We start from the raw sequence: 2,769 nt of genomic DNA, 5'->3' as shown, positions 1-2,769 counted from the left end.
GGCCGACGGAAGAGAGCTGCAGGGATGCAAGGGGCAGCCGGGGATGTAAGCCCCGTGGTGGGTGGGGGGCATGGCAGGGTGCTGGGGGAGGCAGGCAGAGCCCCCTGCCCGCAGACCCCCGTGCAGGTGCGCTGCAGGCAGGGGTGGGGGAAAGGTGCGCTGCAGGCAGGGATGGAGCACTGCTCCCTCCAGCTCAGCGCTCTCCAGGCTGCAAACGCACGCACCGGATAGTAGCAAACTGCTTACAAGCCCAAGAGCGATTATCTGAGAGGGACAGACCTGGCTCCAGCCCTCCCCAGGGTGTCCAGGGAAGCCAACAGGAGCTGCATCCCATCTGGCAGCACTGAGTCCAGTCCCTTTTCTTACCTGTCCTGCACAGCCCCACGCAGGGCCACAGCCAAACGAGAGGCCACCATCCAGCATTTCAGCCCTGCCACTTCCCTGGCACTCCCCATCCCTCCCTCACCCTTGCCTGCTCATCCCACAAGACCAGTTTGAAGGCATTTGCTGCACCTGAAGGGCGACTCCTGCACATAATGATCCACGGACCCACAGCCTGCATTTGTCATCCCAATTTGTCACAGGCTCAGTGAATTGGCATCAAGAGCGCGGCTCCTGGGAATTGCTCTGATCCCCTCAAAGCTCACAAACTCAAGCAGATCTCTCATGTCAACAGGCTGTGGGATAGAGTAAACACAAAAAGCTTTGGAGAAACCGGTCCAAGCATGGCATATCTGCTTTATACTAGGCTATTTAAACTCCATTAGCAAATAGGTTCATTTTGTCTTTCATTCCTGGATCTGCTATGTGTTCTGCATTAGCCTACAGCAAAGTCTTTTTTTTCTAATGCACTTTCCAAATCAACTGCTTCAGCAGAAAAGGAAGACTCTGCTAAGCTGGAACAGCTTCAGCTCTTACAGGTGATGTGTTACTGGTCTGCATCAGCCCCACACAGGCCATCCAGCAGCAGGAGTTGGTCTGATGCGATTCCCAGACAGACAGGTCCTGCGAGCACTTCTCTGAACACAAGGTGGGCTCAGTCCTGCCCGCGGTACCTCCAGCACAGAAAGGTGACACTATGGCTGACGGAAGGGAAGGCAGGCTCAGCCCATACAGCTACACGCCTGCCTCGGGACAGCAAATCCAGTATTCCCAAGCCTGGCACACAAAACCTGGCTGCGAGATGCCACCGTGAGGGTAGCAATGCAGGCAGACCGGCAAGGTGCTGGAAGATAGAGAAGGGGAAGCTCTTCTGCACCACCCAGGGAGATCAGCCCCTGCAGCCCCTTTTAAAAGAGAGCTGCCACTGACCCCAACCTCATCAGTACACCCTGCAGAGAGATCCTGGACGCACCCCGCCCTCCTCCCCCTCCCAAATCCATCCCAAGAAGTATTTTCACATCAGGAGGATGGGTTTGTATCCAGGGAGAAGGGGAGGAAAGCTGGGGAGGGATTCAAACCGCAGCAGGTTTGATCTGTCTGGTCTCGCACTCTCCCCAGTTTTCATTTCCCCAGCACCTGGATGCAGTCAAGCACCTGGCTGATCCAGACAAAATCCAACAAGCTTTTGCAGCAGGATTTGGAAGGAATCCTCAGTGGATCCTGGCACATTTTAAAGCTGTCCGCTCTGAGTTAGGACTTGTTAAGGGCAATACAAGCTGTAACCCAAGACTGCTGCTCACCTCTATCTAGGGCTCGCATCTTGCCTGGAAATGGGGCATCCCCAAGTCAAAGGGGTCAGTTGCCGCTCACAGTTACAGAGAGAGATAGTCCGCACAGCCCCACATCACTCCCCCAGACACATGTTTTCCATATAACAGCAGAGGAAATGCCCAACTCTATCAAAAACACATGCAGAGCATTAATCATCAAGCAGAGCCTGGCTGGTGCTCAGGGCTGGGAACAGCTCTGTGCTTTTAAGTCCAGGTGGAGGTGGTGCCCAGCACCTGCTGCAGCCTGTCAGCCAGGAGACAGGAGCACTCGTGTCAGGCTTGTCCTGCAGAGAGCCGGAGTTCTTGTAACACGAGAAGCTGGCAGGCACCGCTCTCTAAATCAACTGACTGAAGTCATTCGCGATTTACACCACGGCCCGGGAGCGGGCCCCTCCGGGTCCAGGGCAGGAGGCTCACCCGGGCAGCCTAGACTGGGAGCTGGGCTGCCAGGCTCTGTGCCGAATCCGTCTCGCTTTACCTGGGCTGCTCCACTCCATCAGCCCGAGAAGCCAGGAACAGCGCGGGGGTGCCTCCCTCAGCGCATTCACCAGCTCTGCAAACATAAGCTCTTTCTAACAAGTCTGATCAGTTGAGCTGCTCCCAAGGAAGCAGTAATTACGTCTGCCCCGGGGCAGGGAGAGGGGACAGAGGGTCTGAGTGTTAGCTCCAGCCTGGAGAGCAGGACAAGGCAGCCCTGGAGCAGCACAATCCACAGGCAGCCAGGAGCAAGCCAGGAGCTTCCTATGCACACACACCAGCACTCCAACTTATCTCCAAAGGCCTTCCAAAATGGAAGAGACTTTTATTTTAAGAGCATTCAAAAAAAAAAAAACCCCGATCTTTGGTGTCACATAAGGAAGGGGAGGGAAGGGAGAAAAAAAAGATCTCGTGTAAAACACGAAACACTGTCAAAGGAGTGCTATGGTACAAAGGCACAATCCAATATGAACATATAACCTATGTACAGCCGTGCCAGCAGCACGGGGTGCGGTGCTCAGTCCAGTCCGGTGCCTGCCACCCTCACCAGGGTCTCCAGACCGAGTCAGCTGTGCCGGGT

General features: G+C 55.3%; 1 protein-coding gene across 1 annotated transcript in view; it reads right to left on the bottom strand.

Annotated features, from left to right (window-relative positions):
• Positions 1–2,556: 2,556 nt before the first annotated feature.
• LOC104073312 (transcription factor HES-1-like) overlaps positions 2,557–2,769 on the bottom strand; it is a gene marked incomplete at its 5' end in the record, with an annotated part of 1,662 nt that continues 1,449 nt past the window's right edge. Inside the window, one exon of the mRNA XM_009573029.1 lies at positions 2,557–2,758. Coding sequence (XP_009571324.1) covers positions 2,621–2,758 — 138 coding nt within the window. The remainder of the gene's footprint in view (positions 2,759–2,769) is intronic.

The sequence above is a fragment of the Fulmarus glacialis genome, unplaced genomic scaffold, assembly GCF_000690835.1.
Source record: "Fulmarus glacialis isolate BGI_N327 unplaced genomic scaffold, ASM69083v1 scaffold22572, whole genome shotgun sequence".
NCBI lineage: Eukaryota > Metazoa > Chordata > Aves > Procellariiformes > Procellariidae > Fulmarus > Fulmarus glacialis.
This window is presented reverse-complemented; position numbering and strand designations above follow the sequence as displayed.